The 19248-nt window shown below is 37.6% G+C and overlaps 1 protein-coding gene across 2 annotated transcripts in view; it reads right to left on the reverse strand.

The window, feature by feature from the left end:
• Positions 1-19248, reverse strand: part of LOC121512976 (MDM2 binding protein) — a 53917-nt gene that overhangs the window by 32510 nt on the left and 2159 nt on the right. The window contains exons 4-9 of one of the 2 annotated variants that reach the window (XM_041792418.1): positions 18164-18300; positions 17243-17301; positions 15136-15280; positions 13932-14046; positions 7693-7806; positions 633-689 (exon numbers count right to left, since the gene is read on the reverse strand). In XM_041792418.1, coding sequence (XP_041648352.1) covers positions 633-689; positions 7693-7806; positions 13932-14046; positions 15136-15280; positions 17243-17301; positions 18164-18300 — 627 coding nt within the window. The remainder of the gene's footprint in view (positions 1-632; positions 690-7692; positions 7807-13931; positions 14047-15135; positions 15281-17242; positions 17302-18163; positions 18301-19248) is intronic. The other variant, XM_041792420.1, reaches the window with a different exon arrangement.

Raw genomic sequence — 19248 nt, forward strand, 5'->3', positions numbered from 1 at the left:
AGGTTTGATGCTCAAACAGCGCAGTGTGGCCGCTCTGCCGATGTGTTAATTTTGGGGATTGTATGTTAGTCATTTTCAAGTTAGTAATACCAGCAGTGTGGTGATGTGTTGGTTTTGCTGTCTTCTGAGCTCGTTTTTTTTTTTTCTTCCTAGACAATCAACACCATCTGCTTCTCTGTATAGGGATCTGATGAGATCCCACACAAACATAACACAGACACACACTCACCCAGTCCCAATGTGTCCACAGACTGAGGAGTAAATTATTATTTTCTGGATTTTTGTAAATGGCCAACAGTCATCCGTTCAGCTGACTGTTTTTAATTCTAATGCTTTTAAAGCAAATGAAAAATGTGAGTGTATGTGCCTTATTACCCCCAACCCAAATCCATCCATAACACAGTGTGTGGGTAGTTTTATTGTTATTGATAATAAGCTACATTACAAAACTCATTACTGAACACCACCACACAAAGTGTTCAGAGGAGACATGTCTTAAAAGACCACAATACAAATAAATATATAGCTTTTAAACTGCCCACAACACAATAAAATAGCTTATATCATATCATGTATAGTAAGTGTAATTTTGGATAATGGTTGTAATATTTTCTGTAGGTTTAATGGCTTACTCTCACAGGGAAGAACTCTCTCCAGATGTGATTCATATCAGCTGATGTATGCAGAGGCTGTTTAAAAACAAAGAAAAACCCTTTGAGGGCATTTTCAGTGAATTCAGCTAATTGCATGTCACACCATTTATAATATTCAGAGACCATATTGTTATTTTACTGACTGATTCATCAGTTATTCTTTTGATTCTGCCATTGCTTTTATCAAGAGCTGATCAAAGCCACTGGCCTCACTGGAACAATGCTGCTGGTGGGGCTGAACTGTATAACAGCTCCAGTGTGAGGAGTTAAAGCTTTTTTTTTTTCATATTATCATACCATTGTGAATATTTTTACTCCTGAATGACTGGTCAGACAGAATATCAAAACAACATCAATACGGATTCAGTGAATCTTTTTTAATTTCGGAAAATGTACTGAATGATTGGTTAATGAAGATGTCAAATTACAGTGAACTTGATTCTCTGATATTTTGTTACAGTACTTGATGTTATTATAGAAGAGATTTAAATTAGGGATGCACGATATTATCAACATGATATTGGTATTGGCAGATATTATCTTAAAAAGTTCAATTTCCAAATCAAGGATATGAAAATTTCTGCCGATATTTACAGCCAATATATTGGCCGTACATATCGGAAATGTAACTGATATATCAGCCTTCAACACCAACAAAATTTAAAACTGCACCATCAAGTTTAGGTGGTTTCCTAGGGCGCCACACACTCAAAGGGGCCCGCCCACTGTGAGCCCTGAACTTTTTGAATGAAGCCTCAAATCTAAAAAAACCCCACTACCAGACTGTCGTACTTCCCTGTTCCTCTCTCGGCTCCCTTGTCTTCACCTCTCTTTACATGGGAGACTCTTGGTGTTCTTAACAATAATAAAGAAAACGGTTTTACATTTATTGGTATTAGCCAAAATAAGTTTAGAAATATTGGCATATCAGATATTGGCAATAATCCAATGTGTGCATACCAGAATAAAATCTATTAATAAGGTTAAGCTGTGCTGACTTAATTCAGACTGGCACACTATAAGCCATCACTTCTGCTCATCCAGCTACTCATCAAGCATTGTAAAAAGTATCTTCAATTATGAATACTAGGAAAACATTAATATTTAAGGGTGACAAAAATACTAGTTCTGTTAACAAAGACAATATTACATTGTTTTTGAAGATATGAGGGCATTAGCGAGCACAACCCTATATCCTTACTAGCTGGGTTATTGTATAAAATGTAAATAAATACAGCATTTCATGACCAGCAGAGCATTGCAACTTCATGCATAATTAAAGATTACACAACGACAAAACATCAGTGCGTAAAATGAGAAATGTACTTTCTTTTGGGGAATTAAATAGAATTTAAATTTGATGCCAGCAATGCTTCATAAAAGCTGGGCCAGAGTCATGTTTCATTTACTGTATCTTCAAACACTCTTTAGGTGTTTTAGTAACAAGAGAGACCCATTTTTGCAGCCATAATATATGCAGCATATGATTTGGTATCGTCTTACTGAAATAAGCAAGGCTTTTACAGAAAAGTTCCAAAAGCTGCATAGATGGTTCAGCATAAATGGACCCTTCACAAATGTGTAGGTTACCCATACTCTGTGTACTAATGTAACATCCACTAGTACATCACTGATGCTTGCTTTTTAATTGAACATGTATAAGCAGGATGACCCCCCCTCTTTAATCCAAACTCTCCTATTTTCAACATGTAGATGTAGATAAAATAACACAAATAGTGTGGAAAAATACTTGGCTTCACTTGTTGATTAGATAAATCAAGATTCAACAACACAATTTCTGGTGACAACATCAGAGATACAAGAAGCCTGCACTCATTTGGGATGCAGGAAAATACTTTGATTTATCTCACTGATTGTCTGTAACAGGTTCCTCAGTGTGATAAAGGATAACTTGGAGGTGACCTTTTTGAACTCATTTCCTCTCAGCCACCAGAAATCATGTGAAGATGTGAGCAGCTCATTCAAGGCTTCCACTTAGAGGTGAGATGTAGGTTATTATGGGGTTAAAATGAGATACTCTCCCCCTCCCTCAAAGTATAGTCAAGAGACTCAACCACCTGTCTATCAGGTGTCTATCTACCTGTCTATCGATAGAATTTCCCTTCGGGGATAAATAAAGTTCTTGTATTGTATTGTATTGTATTGTATCAAAACCTTCAATACTCCTAAAATGAACACAGACACAGGCACAATTTCATCACAGTCTCCTTCTAAGCTGCAGGTTAAGAACTATCTCAAAAACACTGAAATTCTCAAAAACAAGATTTTCTTATTGACAGCATTTGGATGGAGTGCAGGGCCCACAGCGCTCTGGCAGAAGATTGTTTTGCTACTGTGGAGAAATTGCTGGCATGTTGGAGAACAAATCTTTGCCAGAGAGGAAGAATCAAGAACTAATGAGAGGAACAGTTGGACGTTTTAAACCACAATGCTATTGTCTGCCAATAAATCCTATAAATTTAGCTGCCTGAGGTGTTAGGAAAAGTTAAATGAGATGCAGTTATGACTTAGCCTGCTTTCAGACCTCTGAATCCCCGCTTAACCCTCAGATATGATCAGAAAGAGGATTGTTATTGTGCCAACTGACTGCTGCTTCCCCAGTTGGAGAAACATTCAACTAATCAGGGATTTGTATGAGGAATTAATAGTGGGAACTTCCTCTTCCTACATTCTAGGGATGACTAGAGCCTTAGCTACTACCATGACCAATTGCAAAGGATTTCGCTCTTGGTTTTTATAAGACAACTGACACATACACATACACACACATATGAAAACTGATCATAAACTTAGTTGGAAGCTGCATGTTGATTATGCAAAAAGTAAAATGTCAAAACCATCTGATATTAAAGTAGAGATAGCTTACATGTACAGTGCTTAACAAATTTATTAGACCACCCAAACCCTAACCAAAGTAAGGTTTATGACACAGCTGCCCTAAATTAACAGCATTGGTAATCACCAAAATCATTTTTAATGCTTCTGCAATGGTTAATACACCAATATGTAGAAGCTCTTTAACCTAGATGATATTTTTAATGCTAAACTATAATTATTATTGTTATCCATGAATTTTCAAATTGACTGATTTACAAAAAAAACTGAAAAAATAGTAAAGCACATTAATATTTCTTGATTAATATGTCAAATTATAGTTATTTACTTGCATTCCTGAACAGAAAAGTGAGTTTTAGTGGTTGAATGTTATGCTTGATTCATTTCTGACTTCTCAGAGAAGCCCAGTGAACCGGCTCAAATTTGGGTGAATTCAGTTTGAAATCCCTCATTCCTGTTCAAAATGGTAAAACGTGGAGAGCTCACTGAAAATGAAAGAGTCTGCATTAAAGCACTTCATGATGCTGGATGGTCTTTGAGACAAATACGACAGGGGTCTAATAAATTTGTCAAGCACTGTATATGTATATGACCTCGTGTGGAGGTATGGGGAAACACATACAAAGCCAACACTGACTCCACTTTAATGTTACAGAAAAGATTGTGAAGAAATGTGAATAGATGCAGATAATTACAATGGCAAGAAAAAACTGTGAGTCCTTGAAATGATCTAGATTTCTGCATTGACTGTACATCAAATGTGATCTGATCTGCACATAAGTCACAGGTAGAAACAAACATAATGTGCTTAATTTAATATCGCACAAATAATCATCATAATATTTTTAGTCTTTATGGAACACAGCCATTTAATATTCACAGCGCTGCTGGGAAATGTAAGTGAACCCTTAGCCTAGTGAATACAATAAGAGCTCACTGGAGTCAGGAGTTGGCACACCTGGAGACAAATCAATTAAAGGAGATTTCAGCCAGGTGTAGAACCATTGTGACTTCTATCATTTGTTTGGATATATACAGCATCTTCATGGAATTTTGGGGAATGAATTTGTAATTTTGGGGGAAATCTTCTTTAACATTTAAAGAGGAATATTTTGGACATTTCAGGTGAATGTGCTTTACAATTTTCAGGAATTTACATGGAATTTTAGGGGAACTTTACATTGAAATATTTAGGCTTTATGATGACATTTTAATGAAACATTTGGAAAATATTATTGGAAGTTCTGAAATACTTTTTTAAGGGATGAATTGAAAAAAATGTTTAAGCACTTTCATATAAATTTTAAGGAAATTTCTTTGAAATTAGATGGAATTTGTGTGGATTTTTTCCTGTCCAAAGAAAATGCTGATGTTTCAGTTTCTTAGGTCCAACTTCTCCAAGATAATTGGGAGAAACTTAAAATGCGATACAGGATTTGAACATTGGATTAATTTGTTTTTAACTAAAAGTACCCAAAACAATGTTGGATATCAACCATTAATGACCTGTAGCAGATCATTTGAGGTTGCCCTATGAAGAGATTGTTACTAAAAGAGACACATCCAGTTTGAAATTCAAAGTGAAAAAAGGGGAAAAAAAAATATTGTATCTGTACAAGTGGTGAAACAGTGGAATAGTTCTGGCATTGATTTTTAGGTGTGTTTTTCACTAGAACACTTGAAAAGTTCCCTCCCTGAGCTTCCACCTTATCGTGGTGGAGGGGTTTGTGAGTACCGATGGTCCTAGGAGCTAAGTTGTCGGGGGCTTCATGCCCCTGGTAGGGTCTCCCAAGGCAAACAGGTCCTAGGTGAGGGACCAGACAAAGGCTCAAAACATCATATAGTGGAACAACGCGATGGACTCCAATCTCCCTCACTTGGATGCGGGTCACCGGGGCCCCCTCCTGGAGCCAGGCCTGGGAGTGGGGCTCGATGGCCATATCTGCATTGGTCTGCCGTGGTGAAGAAAGAGCTGAGTCGTAAGGTGAAGCTCTCTATTTATCGGTCAATCAGCGTTCACACCCTCACCTATGGTCATGAGCTGTGGGTTGTGACCGAAAGAATGAGATCACGGATGCAAGTGGCCGAAATGAGTTTCCTCAGCAGGGTGTCTGGGCTCTCCCTTAGAGATAGGGTGCGAAGCTCGGCCATCCAGAAGGACTCGGAGTAGAGCCGCTGCTCTTCTGCATCGAGAGGAGCCAGATGAGGTGGCTTGGACATCTGGTTCGGATACCTCCAGGACGCCTCCCTGGTGAGGTGTTCCGGGCAGGTCCCACTGGGAGGAGGCCCCAGGGAAGACCCAGGACACACTGGAAAGACTATGTCTCTCGGTTAGCCTGGGAACGCCTTGGGATCCCCCGGTAAGAGCTGGACAAGGTGGCCAGGGAGAGGGAAGTCTGGGCTTCCCTGCTCAGGCTGCTGCCCCCCCGACCCAAAATCAGATAAGTGGAAGAAGATGGATGGATGGATGGATGGATGGATGGCACTTGAAAAATATTTCAAAAGATTGGTTTATAAAAAATTATAAAGGCAATCTTTTGCTGGTTGTGGGCCAAAACTTATCTCCATTTTCCATGATTCTGTTTTATCTTTTAAATAAATTGGGGCCATTTGTCCCCCTTTACATCTGTCAGTGTGACCATTTAATGTTCAACTATTTTGAAAAATACAGTGGTTTTTTTTTTTCCACTTTCTTGAAAAGTAGAATTTTGGAGATAGGATGTTGGCCGAAGGCCAGGAATTTGCGGTTTGGTAGTTTTGAACAGTAGGACTTATTGTTTTCGTCTTGTGGCAATTCTTACTTTTTAGTATGAAATGCTTGGGATGTGATTTTTCTCATCTTTTATTTTCTTATGTTTTAATCATGAATAAAGTGTTTGAAACTGTTTAGTTTTATTTTGGTGTGCTGAAAGCTCAGTGGTTCAAGAGTCTCCTAACTGAATATGTCATGTAAAAACAGCTGGGCAAAACAGACCAAAATTTCACCCTGATCAGTTTAATCCCCCAATGTATTTATTTGTTATTGTACTCTAACTACTTCTTTCATTAATGCTTACCAAAATACTGCTACTATGTAAACAAGAAAAACATCCTTACTTTGCACTGACTTTTGAAAACTTCCTAAGAATATCTAAGAGAGCTGCATGTGTGAACCAAAACAGCAGAATTTTCCACCCAGACTATACTCCAACATTTCCGTGCTAGCCTTCAAAATTTTTTCCATCCTCCACTCCTCCAATGACTGTCAGGAAAACTGTGGAGAAACTTCCAGCTGTGAGGGACAAGTATCAGGTAACAAACAAATCAGCAAGTTTTTGGTTACCCTGAAATGCTTTATGTGTCAAAGGGGCCTAAACAAATCACAGCACCGTGTGCAATCTTATTACTAGAAAAACTATTAAATGCCTTTAGTTAAATATATTTCAAAGTAAAGATGTCAAACTTAGTACTGCATATACAATTTTTGATACCTGGTTTAAAATAATACACTGTCCATCATTTCAATGATAAATAAAATCAACAAGTGACAAAGCTTTGATAAAACTTTAGTCAGATTTTTAACCAAAGTAGCACTGAGCTAAAGAGAGAAAGAAGTCTGTATGAATCTCATAACTATACTGGAAATCTTACAGTTCAACGTATTTATGCAGTTCACATTGTGTGCAGGAATTTACCTCCTTTTTTAGTAACTAAAAGAAGAAATGACCTAATCTTGGGTGCCTTGGACTTGTATTCTGTCGCCATGGTATTGAAAAGGCATAAATGAATTAAATATACAGGATTCATATCTAAGATTGACAATGGGTTTTTGTTGGAGCCCTTCTGAATAATTTAAAATATTGTAAAATTGGGTTTCATTTAAATGAAGGTTCACTTTCAAGCAGCTATAACTCCCCACACCTAATACTCAGCCCAAAACTGTGAAACTAGCAGCAGGGTGTGTGACATAATCATAACAGGGGACCATCAATGCAGATATTGCTTCATAGAAATGCCACTGGTTAAAATGTTTGCATACTCTAACTTATGTTGTATGCAACACAGCCAGAGCATCTTCCTTTTTGTCTTTAAATGGATGCAAGGGGATGGATTTCTGTGTTTCCACATAAATATCAGTTAAATTCAATAATGGGAAAGCTTTAGGTTGCTAATTACAAACAAGTCATCATGAAACAGCACTCACCTCAGACTGTAGTTTGTGGTCTGTTGTGATGTACAGCTCTTGTAAGAGGCAGCATGACATCTGAGGCACCAGAGAGTGCAGAGAAAATCCATCGAAAAGAAGCTCCGACACATACTGATGACAAAAAAACAAAGAGGAAGAAAAAGTCACATAACAGTGGGGGATTTCCCTTTTCTGATTAAATTACACTCAATTTCTCTTGGTCAGCACAGGCCTCGCTTTGCCTACTGTGCTGTTGCAGCGAATCATGCAGACTAAGTTTTTCATTCCTTATGAAGTGTCTTTATTTAGTGACATGGCTATAGAGTTAATAGTTTATGTGCATGTGAAGTGATAATGCATGGTCATAAAGAGACGCTAGCTGTTCTCAGACTGGCATTTATTCCTTTAGGAGTTCTCCTTTGTTCCTGGACTCTCTGACTATGAAGGTTTTACTGAATGGCTGCTGGAGCCTGTTCACGTCTGAGGAAAACAACTAAGAAAAGGTCACTTTATTGAAGGAGAAGCTGCAAGGCTGCTGCAGAAGACTCACAACTCAGTAGACAGAGAGAAATGTGCGGGGAAAACTTTAGTCAAGCACACAGCAGGATTACCAGACCACGATACACCATAGAGTGTGAGAGATCAAACATGTAACATTGATACTGTTAACCAGATTTAAAGCTCCTGTAAGGAGTTTTTAAAAGTTTATGTAGCAGAGTAAGGTCCTGTTTACATGATAATGTTTGGCTTTGTTTTCCATCTTTGTCTGCAAATAGTTCCAGGTCTAGATGGCAATGTTTTGAAAATCTCTGTGCACATGGGGCCGCAGGAAACACAGAAACACACAATACATCTGTCTCTACAACAAAGACAGTACTGCACATTCACTGTTTTTGTTTTTGTTGTCATGATAATGTGCATGTACATTTTTATCATGCATGGTGCATGAGAGTAATTTATCACTAAATCCTCCTCCTCATCCCCACTGTAGTGCAGCAGTGAAATTTCACAGCACATATAAACACAAAACTGTATTGCTAGAGCATTATCTAACAAAACTGGCATTTATAGCCCTCAAAACAAGAATATTAATTCTCCTTTTCACAATTATCTGTGTGCACCGCTCCAAGATCAGCTGTCGGTGACTTAACAGGCTGAATCACAGGCAACTACATCAGACAGCTTGATTCGAACTGCAACAAGTCGGTTCAGACTCCTGTGACACTTGAGCATGACAGTTGACTGCAACCTTGGTGCAAGTGTCTTCAGAAAGTGTTTTTTTGCCTGTTTACACAGAGAAGGAGGCAGAGGCGCTTTCGTTCTGGAGCCCATTCCCAAATTGTTCAGTTTTCGGGCCATCGAAACGCTGCTCTCTAACAGCCAAAATGCTACAAAGTTTTGCATTTTCACCTGAAAACATTGTTGTGTAAACAGGGCCTAAAATTCACATTGATGCTTTTGCACAAGTTACAAAGGTAGACAAGATCATCAGACATAACCGTTTCTTTCCAAATAGGAATTTCTAATACTTGTAAATGCTGCTGTGGCTGGACAGGAATTGGGCAAAGTTAATTTCAGTATGCTGCCAAAATTGCCATTTTGGCAGAAATGTTTCTTGACTAAGGGAATGACATATAACTGTAAACTTGCAATACCCATACATGTAGAGCCCAAGATAAGGAAGGAAACGGCGGGGGGGGGGGTTCAAGTGTCATGCTTTTATAATTTAACCTACAGGCTGCACTAACATGAAAGTCAAGTTATGGCTTCTTCATACTTAATGTGCTTATCAGAAAATTTCAGGCCCAAAACAATGGCCTTGTATTAAAATGCATCTGCTCTAAGGGCCTCTTAAACTTTATCTCTTTTTAAAAAAAAATCACCAAAGATATGCTTCAAACAACCTTTCAGAAATATTCAATCAAATCAAAATGATCCTCAAACAAATCAATGTTAAAAGTGACTCTTATCTCCTGTTTGTTAGTCTTAAGCTCCCTATTCAAACAGAAGATGTGTGCTAATCTCTCAAGCTTTTAAAACAAGGCCATTTAGTCCCTCTAAAAGGTTGCCATTTAAAAAAAATGACTGCATCAACATCCCTGATTCAACATTCCTTTCAAATACTTCTTTTCACTGTGAAGATATAACTTATTTTTAGATGCAGCCTGCTCAATATGTAGAAGGCAACTGAAATTCTCAGCCAATTTAAAAATCCCAACAGTGTGAGACATAAAGGGAAACTGCAGCGAAACAGATTGCTGAAGAAGAATAGCACAAAATTGGCCAATTCTGTCCAGAGACAGAAAACTGCTGCTCCTGCCAGAGTTCCTGCTTAATGAGGAAGTACAAGTGGGTGTGAAGTAATCTAAAGAGTGGCAACTAAAAATGCTGTCAGCTCACCTCAGCCTATTCACACTGGTACTAAAAGGCAGCGTGTGGAGCTCCAGGAAGCAGGAATTAAAGTGCAATACATGGCCAGCTGGACATGACAACAATATCTCTGGTTGAACATCTCATTTTACTGATAATGGGCATACATACACTGCTAGACTGCCTGCACTCTTCGGGAAAACATGTTCAGTAAGTGTCTGAGTTAAAGTCTATGCAAGTCTGAAAACAAAATGCGTTTAGAACTCACTTTTCAGAGGAAAACTGAGGTAATGTAGAAAACTGTTCATCAGAAAAATAATCTCTTGAAGTAAACCATTACGCTCATTTAGTCTTTGTTTTAAAAAATCTTGTATTTTGTATGAAGCATTTGGAGCATAAATAGAAAATGGTGTTTGTGTTGTTTTGTTCATCTGAAGCATGCAAACAAAATTTTGAAAAGGAAAAAGAAAATGTAGATAAATCATTTGGGGAAAAAGCATGAGTCTACATTATTTTCACCTGAATATGTTTCTAACTTGCAAACTCATAGAAAATTAAAAATCAGCTGTTAGACTTCATCTCAATGACACCAGCACTGTTCTTTAAATACAGACAGACTCTGCCCTGAGGTTTCTTTAACACTGGTCTTTTTCTAAATCCAGACCAATAATCGATAGCCGTCTACTCCTCTGACTGGAAGGTCAAGTCAGAGGAGGGCTGTGCCAGGGAGAGCTGGGTCAACTTCTCCAGAGCAACGTCAGCAAAGCAGAGCGATTTCCCATGACCCCTCAGCAGCTTCCAGAAATAACTTTCAATTCATTTACCAGCACAGACCGACTTATTCAGAAATATCAAATCAATTCACAAGGAAATATGTGAAAATTACTCTACAGCCTTGTGATTTATACAGTTAAAGTGTTCATTGCAGAGTAATTTTGTAAGAAGATAAAGGAGCAAACTGGCATGACTAGCCCAACCCATGGTTAGCCTTGTTCTGAAGGTTGTTAAAGAAACATTTTTTCTGCCATCTTTGGCCGAGCCAGGCTAACTGTGCGCTCCAGCCTACACTGCTCACAATATGAAGCCTCAGGCAAGAACAGAGTCAAGTTCAAAAGGACATGACTTTTTCTCATGCACTCCATAGAAAAAACACACAAACAGAAACGCACCAGCATAGAGCTGGTAAAAAGGAGGTTTTCTCCACAAACAGATAGTCACATAAAGTGGGGGAATCACAGGGTAACTCAGAAGATGGTATGATATGATACAATATGAAACAATACAAAAGTTGTGATACTATACATGCATTAAAATAAAATACAACAGATATATAGGTGCAATATGATGCATTACAATATTATACGATCATTGAGATATAATAATAAAATATGATACGAATATGAAACAATACAATTGGATACAATGTGATATTAAAAAAATTTAAACGCTACAAAAGGTCATGAGACCATAAGGAAAGGACATGACATGACAACACATAGTCATGTGCAACTTGCAGATATATGTATCGATACAGATTTTACAGAATCAATATGGTCATTTACGCTGTGATGGCAGATTTAACACATACATAACCCATGGTGCAGTTAACAAAAGAGCCAGCAGAAGGCAGAGTCATAGAACTGCAGCCCCAGCGCACGCCTCACTCCTCAGACTCAAACAAGTTGGTACTCACACCAGTAACATGGATAGTGTTTATCTACTGCCAGCAGGCCAAAAGCAAAGATAGTGGATTATTTTGGGTTTCTTCAACCAGCAGAAGGACATGACTTGATTTACGTGGTCTTAGGGGTCATGTGATGGGACGGTCTTAGATTGTGAAGAAATAGAATGGATTTACAATCTGCCAAAACCGAGACGTCATAGAATCCCATACTAAGTACTGTAACGCATATCTAGGTTCACTCACCCCTCCCATTTTGCGTCCTGAGAGAACAGGGATCATGGCTGAAAATGATATACAAACTTAAGATCTAGTCTTTAAAAAGAACTTACAGACCTTTATGGAACTTCTCTGTTTTTCTCAACCATCACGACACGAAAAAAAAATTGTTTGTGCTATCTGCTTGCAAACTTTTTTGAACATCTTAAGAGGGCATCCTAAACAGTCTGCTGAGAGCCAAACAGGGGGAGGAGGTCAGTAAAAAACACAGACAGCAGAGGAAAGAGTGCGGTAGAGGCAGCTCTAATCCCACTGTTTAATTGTTAAAACTGATATATTTCCAATTTTTACTGTTCTACCAAGTTATTAACAAGTCTCCCCACACAAGATGTAGATACCAGCGGGGATAAAGAAATCACAAGCAAAGCTTTTTAACAGCAGAGTGTTTTTATGGAAGTAGGTGAAGATGTCCATGGGGCCCAGTTATTGATCTTTATTAAAAAATCTTTAGATGGTGTAATCAACGATTTCAATGTATTTACAAGCAGGCTGCATAAAGTTTGCAGATCCTTCTCCCCTCCTTCAGGCAGTGTGAGTGTGATACCAGTGTCACCGCTATGTGTCAGTCAATAAATTTGTTCTTTTGTGAATAAAAATAAAAGAAAGGTCAATTCTTCACTGCATGTCCACAATCCATAAAAAATTATGGCTTTTTGGATTGTGCTCAAATTTACTCCTTTTGTCCTGCTTACTGGTAAACAGAGGCTAGACGTATAAAGCTGTATCTGCAGGAATTCTGCCTATAGTCCACATGTTTTAAAATGAATATCAGTGTACCTGATGAACAGATTAAAAACACAAAAGAGGACAAACAAATAAAACATAGTTCTAAGGTAATGCAGAAAATGCATAAATTGGTTCTCTAACACTCTTCTGGTCTGGTTGTGACGACTCTGCAATGGCAAATATTCAGAGCTTTCATGTTCTGACGTACAGGTTGTTGCAGATGAAAAAGAAAATGTTTTAATAGACTTGATCTTTAAACACATTATCTGTGCATATTTATAATCAGGATGAAAAACACTCTCAGCCCTTGATGAAGTATCATGATACAGAGATAATACATTTTAAGACCATCATATGGTACATCACCATATCTGATCTCCTAAGGAGAAAATAATGCCCTTATAAGATAAACTGCAGGATTGATGTATTTATTTACTCCAGTTTGGGGTCAGTTTCAACTCTTTTCAAACCTTTTTTTCTCCACAGTGGATCAACTTCCATTTATGTTTTTCCACTCATGCTCTAAGTACCATGGGAGGCCATGAAAAAAAGGGATGTTGCAAGTCAAATTGTTAGGGTTTGTTTAGATTGCTGTATTTATCTGTATTAAAATAGTGATGTCTTGTAATAATTGTATAACAAGATCACATGCAGTGTTGAGTTTTGTCACACCCCTACCTCACATAAATCTTTTACCCTCTTACCACTTCAACCTGACCAACATCACCCTGAAAGTTTTCTGGAATTCTTAGAAACACAGAAGTTGTTGATGTCTCTGATTAATCTTTCATTATTTTCTTCACTTGCAAAAAAAGTCGTCATCCTCGATTAAAACCCTTTTTTAAATAATGGATGACTAAAGCATGAATACTGTGTTAAAAAAAGACACCTAACCCCCTTGAAAACCTTTTTTTTCTCCACCTCTTTATATCCTTTGTCCCCTGAGTTCTGTGTCACCCACAACCTCTTCCCTGTTTTATAATCATTACTTTGTGCTCTAGACAACAGCAAACATCACAGCTGGGATCTTTCCTGCGCTGCATTGCATCAGTTGAAGTGAGTTTACATTTTTTTGGAATCCTCTGAATCCTCAGCCTCTCCACACAGACGGAAGGAGACAAAAGTGACATAAATTATGCAAAAAGTACTGTTTCCTGAATGTTTGTTCCGCACGCTTGCTCAGATTTTCTGTGGTCATTACCTTCTTCTCTCTGACAAGCAGGCCACCCCTCCATAGTTCTTGGTGGTTGACACAAATGTTGAGGTTAGGAGGCTCCACCAGAGCAGCACTCAGGTAGGATGCTGCGTTCTGCCATCTAGGAAAGAGAGAAAAACATCTCTTATTAGTTGACTAGCAAGGGAAACTTCTATCCCTAATTTCTAAAATAGGGAATAAAGGCCCCTCTGGTACTTACTTTTAACTTCGGACAGCTTAAAAATCAATTTACAGCTTCTAATTTTATATAAACTATTTGAGGTAAACTGAGTACTTCTGTTTGAAGGTGCTTGGACCATTCATCCATGGCTGGAGGCGGTCACCTGCTCATATTTACTCTTACAAGCCCCCCTAGTGGTGAACTGGGGTAATTCACAAACAGTGCTGTACACTTCTGTTGTGTTGTCACATTTTGAGCAACATCTGGCAAGTTCCTTTGAGTTTTTATGACAAGACATAATAAGTTGTCATGTACACTTCAAGTCCACTCTGTGTTTGTGTATCCTGTTAAAACAATGGTCCTCATTCACCAAGCAATCATAGAAAAATCATTTTAACTCGCTTGTACAGTATTTAGGAGCAACAGGCAAAAGGTTGAAGCTTCAGAGGACATGGCATTCATAAGTTTACTGAATACAGATGTTAAAAAGATTCTACATTTTACATTTACATTTTAATTGTTCTTTGTTTTCTTTTTCCAAGCAAAATACCAAAAGCATCACCAAGAGCGCCTCTGTTTCAGCTATCACTGACACTCTTTAATCTGCCTCCTGGTTTGCATAGTCTGACATAGCGCAGTCATAAAAGACCAAAAACACTGTGTAGTCTGAGCCGCCCTATAGACTTTCCTCAGGGTAATCAAGAAAAAACTTAATAGATATTGATAAATGAAGCCCAGTGACATAAACTCTATCCACACTTTTGCAAACTCATGAAAATTTCCTGAATTTACCGGTGTGAGTTGCATGTGCAAATGCAAAATTTATAGAAACTTTATGCTGTGAGGGCCAAGTGTGAACAGGAACTTTTCTGGGAAAGTTACCCATTGCATGTGTATGGCTTTTAAGATAGTTCTTTGCTTTTATCAAACACTTGCATCGTTAAATAACAAATGACATAGTGGTTACTTTTAAAGTGTAACCCTTGCTTGCTTTGGGAATTTGATCCATTTGTGTTTTCATCTCCTCACCCGGTGGTGTGCTGTGTGATGACTGTGATGTTAGCAGCGTGCCAGCAGGACATGAGTTTGAGGGCTCCCAGTAGAGGCAGCAGGTCTTTAATTGGAGGGGATTGCTCTGCAGAGCCCAACACCAGTACATCCAATAATGCTTTACCTGAGGGGGGACAAAAATAGGACGAATCATAGAGGAATTCATTAGAAATTTTATTTCTTTCCTCCTCTTTTAAAAGTGCATGTCCCTCATCCTCATGAGGGTCACTGAACTGAGCTGGTTGCTCCACTAGCAGTGTCTTCATTAACAGGTAGGTCGAACTGCCTGCGTGGTGTGTGATCCTAAATACCAAGATCTCTGTAAGTTATAAGTTGGAAGCCAGAACTGAGTCTAGGTCCTGAGGGCAGCTACAGATAGAGAGTGACCGCTCCTGAACTCCTGTGGAGGTGGTGAGCTAAGAAATGCTCTTAAAGTGAAATATCGCTTCAGGAAGCAGACTCACTGAAAAGCAGTCAGAGCAGAAGGGTCCCATCTTCCCAGTGGTGAGTGCATATGTTTGAAGTACACCAGGCAACCTTTTCTCCTAGACTGCAGCAGCAGGCAGATTTTCAACAAGTAATTGCTCGAATTTAGACTGGATCTTTGTCACACAGATGAGGAGTTTGGCTTATATAAGCAGGTTTTAATTCTTCATTAGTGGAAGCTTTTGGCAAAGAAAATACTCTGACTTGAGACACTGTTTCTTGCACTAAAAGTACAGTACTTCTTGCTCTGCTGATCTATCAGTTAACTGGGCCTCTGTTATTAAAAAAAAACAACGAAAGTGCTGAGCTTGTGCTGTCTTGTAGATATTCTTTACAAAAACTATCATCTAGGTATTTATATACAGCACCATAGATGGTACAAAAAATGCTACAAAAATGGGTTCATTCATTTGTAAGAGTCAGCCTTAGAGGGAATACAGTTGACAGCTTATTTCTAAGACAGCTTTAAAATGGTCATTCGAGTAAACTGGCTAATCAAAGGTTCTGTTTTATGGGGCATCACTAGCCTCCTGGTTATGTCCATGAACCCCAATGTGCAGAGACACTCACCCTCAAGGCGAAACAGCCTATGAGCCCTTCTCCTTGTCTACTTTGTCAGTTGCTCCCCACTCTCAATCCCCAGTTTCCAACTCTATCCACTGTCTGTCTCTCAAATATAGGCATTAACCCTTTAAAGCCTACCTCTGCCTAATCAACATGATCAATAATTTCCTTAATAGCCTCTTGTATACAATCTGATTAATGATAAGAATGCCCCCTAGTGGATTATCAATTGCCACAAATGTCTCATGCATTAAATGTGATACAAAAACAAAATATGTGAAATTCTATAATATATAATATTCATATTCAGTATTCAATAATATAATATAATAAAGAGGTCCAATTTTTGTTTGTTTCATTTCCATTGTTTTGTTTTATTCATTTGATGGAATTCTTGAGAAACAGACCTTATTCCTGTAATCTAAAGGTTCACCGTTCAGACATCATCAGACCACTGTGTGAATGATGGAGCTTTATTCTTGCTAGAATGTGAAATATTACATTCATGCTTAACTAGAGGATGTTAAAATTATTAAGTGTCCCTTTACTTTAATGACAAACTGGAAAATAAAAGTAAACTACAATAGAAAAAATTAAGTGTTGGCACCCAAAATTTCCAGGGAGACGATCCCTTAAACCCCAAATATGGCATATTCTAATGTAATTATTTAACTTCCTTTCCTTGTAACTTTGAGAAATGTAAACTGTCATCAGAACTTCATTGCACTTGTAAAATATATTTTCTTTAGAAACCCACAATACCATTTTTCAATATAGAAGTAGTTCATTTAAGGGACCCAGCTTCTTTTCTCATTTGTCTAGTACTGCTTCTCTTGAAAAAGGCAAAAGTGATTTTTTTGTTTTTTTTTAAATGCAATGTTTCTAATTAGAGTATTCGATTAATCGCCAGAAAAATCGATAGAGTGGTCGATCACAGAAAGAATATATTACTGCCTGGTAAGGTTTCAAAGTGTTAAAGCCCAAATATAAAACTTTCAAAGGCTCTGTAAATGAAGCAAGTGCTGGTCAACAGTACCTGGAGGTGGAAGCTTGTCTGTTAGGAGATGTACTCCTTCGGCAGCCTCCTCCAACAGCCTGTTTAGTGAAAACAACCAGATCAGATCAAATCAGATATGATCCAAAATGAAATCCAACATAAAATGTTATTCATATTGTTATCTTATAATTCTAATTATCTTTGTAGATCAATTTCTTACCAGTAAATTTGTAATATGTCTTGTAATAAAAGAACTAATGCAACTTTAATCAAATTGAATAAGAAATTAAAGAATAAAGTACAACCTTGTGTCCTGGCATTAAATTATCAGAGTGAAAAATCAGTGCCACCATTGAAAACAGTTTAAAGGTTCACAATATACAGTGCTTAACAAATTTATTTAACCATCTGTCAAAAAACAAGAAAACAAATAGTTTAGAATTCTTTCAAAAACTTGTTTAAAAGTAAAAATGTTATTTATTTGGCAAATAAAATGAAACAAATAAGTAGTCATTTTCATATATAATGACCAAAAAAAGTAATATTTTATGTGGACTTGATAACAGCTTGCATTCTTACTGGCACTGTATTTATGTACTTTTACACGCTCTCTTTTGTTATTGAGTTCCAAAGAGTTTCTAGCTGTTCCCACAGACTTGCTTTAGAATAAACATTTGTGCGATCAGTTGTTGAATCTGCTAAATCCAAGATTTGCTCAAAAGTATTCCAATCCAAACTCTGACCTGGCCAGTCCATCAGTTCCAGTACACTAGATTCATTTTTCTTGGTCAAATAGTCTGCACAGCTTTGAAGTATGCTTGTATGCTCTCATTTTTTTATGTTTGGAAAATTGGTAACCCTTTTCCAGATTTTTCAAAAGCTATGGGAACCCTGATGTATCAGAAAAAAAACAATCATACTTTTTCATATAAAAAACAGAACATATGGTCTGTTACTCACTCTGCCAGCGTGAGTCTGTCCTGTGAATCCTGATTACCGAGAAAAGTGAGACATGACTCTAAAGCAGAAGGCATCTCCTCCTCGCTGTCAGTTTTGTGATGGCCTGTCCCCAGCTCTTCCCAGTCTGAGCTGCAGAACTACAAAACAGGAAGTTATAAAAAGCTTGTTTTTCTTTTAAATGCACTGATTTTTTAAAAGGAAAAATCAACATTTCAACTTCCACAATGTTGATTCAAAAGAAAAAAAAGACTAAATTTCTTGAACATAGATGAAGCAGGTCAGTGATTAAGTGTACAGTCATACTGGATCAAAAGAACAGATGTGACTGCTGACAGATGTTGTTGGCATAAGTGGCTGTTATGTATGTGCATTCATTTTTTAAATTTACTGATATTGTCGATAAAATACAGCCTTAGAAACTTTCCCAAAAATCTTTGACTCTGAAAAAAATGTTGAGTCTTGACGTGTTGGTGTCTGGAAACAAAGTGACCAGAATGACTTTTAAGTAGGGATGCAATGATACAAATAACCCATGACCAGATATGTTTCATGATTTTATTTTTTCTAAGAATATGATTTTCCCATTTGGACAGAGATTGCTTAGAATGATTCTTTCATTTAATTCTCTGACAATTTAAACGTAAAACAGAGACTGTTGTCCTTGAGGCTGGCTGCCCAGGTACAAATCCAGCCTGTGCCTCCTTTCCTGCATGTATCAAGGTTTCATTGAATCAGTACTTTTAATTACTGTTTTTAACAATTGAAGATACATTACAGAGACATGCTCAGAATGCAGGTTCACAAATATATCTACCTTTTTATTAAATAAAGGAGCCGTCAACATTTGCAGAATTTTCAAGTAAATTCAACTGAAGGCAAGAATCAAAAGCTGACACAAATTCCTTGCCCTATATTTCTGCTTGTATTCAAGAACTTTACATATTTCTATCATGTATGTTTTTAATGTTTAAACAAAGACAATTACTTTATCATGAGTCAATCTTCTAGGCAGAGGTTTGGTCATTTTATGGATGTTTGATATCATCAACATGACTTTAATATTGCCAGATAACAGCTTATAAGTT

This window comes from Cheilinus undulatus, linkage group 8 (assembly GCF_018320785.1).
Source record: "Cheilinus undulatus linkage group 8, ASM1832078v1, whole genome shotgun sequence".
Lineage (NCBI taxonomy): Eukaryota > Metazoa > Chordata > Actinopteri > Labriformes > Labridae > Cheilinus > Cheilinus undulatus.